The sequence below is a fragment of the Capsicum annuum genome, unplaced genomic scaffold (genome assembly GCF_002878395.1).
Source record: "Capsicum annuum cultivar UCD-10X-F1 unplaced genomic scaffold, UCD10Xv1.1 ctg27178, whole genome shotgun sequence".
Taxonomy (NCBI): Eukaryota; Viridiplantae; Streptophyta; class Magnoliopsida; order Solanales; family Solanaceae; genus Capsicum; species Capsicum annuum.
In genome coordinates this window covers 1-1,349 of record NW_025833536.1, presented here as the reverse complement: position 1 = coordinate 1,349, position 1,349 = coordinate 1, and the positions used below count along the sequence as shown (strand labels likewise).

The 1,349-nt window shown below is 36.8% G+C and overlaps 1 protein-coding gene across 1 annotated transcript; it reads right to left on the bottom strand.

Moving 5' to 3' along the window:
* LOC124885371 (hexose carrier protein HEX6-like) lies at window positions 1–1,344 on the bottom strand (the record flags this gene model as incomplete). Its single annotated transcript, XM_047402780.1, is given in 2 exon segments — window positions 1–402; window positions 1,057–1,344. Coding segments are annotated over 2 exon segments (690 nt in total), but the record flags the coding sequence as incomplete, so codon positions are not given.
* Window positions 1,345–1,349: the final 5 nt, after the last annotated feature.

Below are 1,349 nucleotides of genomic sequence, written 5' to 3'. Positions count from 1 at the left end.
GACAAGTTGAGGCCTATATTTTCTTTGTAGAATGTTCTTGAAAGGGTGTTTAATACTTTTTGCAATTTCACTGGCTAAGATAAGATCATCAAATTCTGCTTGTACATCATTAGTACCTCTGACTCTTTGCAGCATCCTTTTAGCCTTTTCGTGATCATTTGTGCGTTGAATCAAGCTGTTGGGGGTATCTGGGAGGAACAATGCGCCTAACGTTAACATGGACGCTGGAACTGCAGCCATAGCTAGTGAGACTCTCCATCCCCAGCCACCTTTGACCTTCTGAGTGCCATAATTTACAAGGTTTGCTATTAGAACTCCAATACCTATACTTAGTTGAAAGCTATTGTTGAATCCTCCTCTGTACTTGGATGGTGCCATTTCTGACAGATACAATGGTACAGCCTGCAAAGTTGTGAAAACATAGTTTTAGCTATAAAAAAAAAAAAAAGATAGTTGATTGAGCTGGTTTAGTCTCAAAAAGGAACAAGAATGGTAAATTGGTTAAAGCTGGGGAAGTCCTAGAGTTATCATTTTGAGAACTTCCAGTTTTATATCCTAGAGTGCAAACAGAGGAAGTTCAGCTACTAGTACAGAAGCAATGCCTCCATTTCCTTTTAATTGACTGTGTTCCACTAGGTACCGGAAAACCTTTAGCACATATCGAAAGTTTCTATGAAACTTGTGATCTTTAACATGTCGCGACATTAAGAATAAATCGGAAGTATTTCTAGATATGAAAAAGTATAATTCTTTTTTGAATGTACTAAAAGAAACCATCCCCTTTTATTACCTGATTTGCATTTTGAGAACTCCTCATTTTCTTTAGAATAGTGAAAATATAGAACGTGTACCTTTAGAACAGCTTTCATTTCATTTTTAAATGATTGCAGATACGAAGTATAAAAATGAAAGAATTTAGGCACATATCAAAAGAACTCTTAGAAACATGTCATTGCATTTCTATGATTATGTGAGCATGTGGAGTAAAATCAGAGTTTAAATCATTTAAAAACAGGGAAATGTGCTATTCTTTTTGGAACAGACCGAAAGTTTTACCTGATTTGCAAAACCAACACCAACACCTAATAAAACTCTGCCAAGTATAAGCATATAGATATTAGAAGCAGCTCCACCAAGTGCTGCACCAGCCAGGAAATTAGCTCCCCCAAGAAGGATTGAGGCTTTGCGACCAAACGCTCTGGTGACTGATGAGGCAAGAAAACTAGAAAAAAGACCAGCTACATATAGGGACGATGTGAATGATGTCAACAAATGGCTGTCAAATTTGCAGTAGTTGCTAACTTCTTTGTCTTCTTTCATCTTAATGTACACATCATGGAAGAACTTTT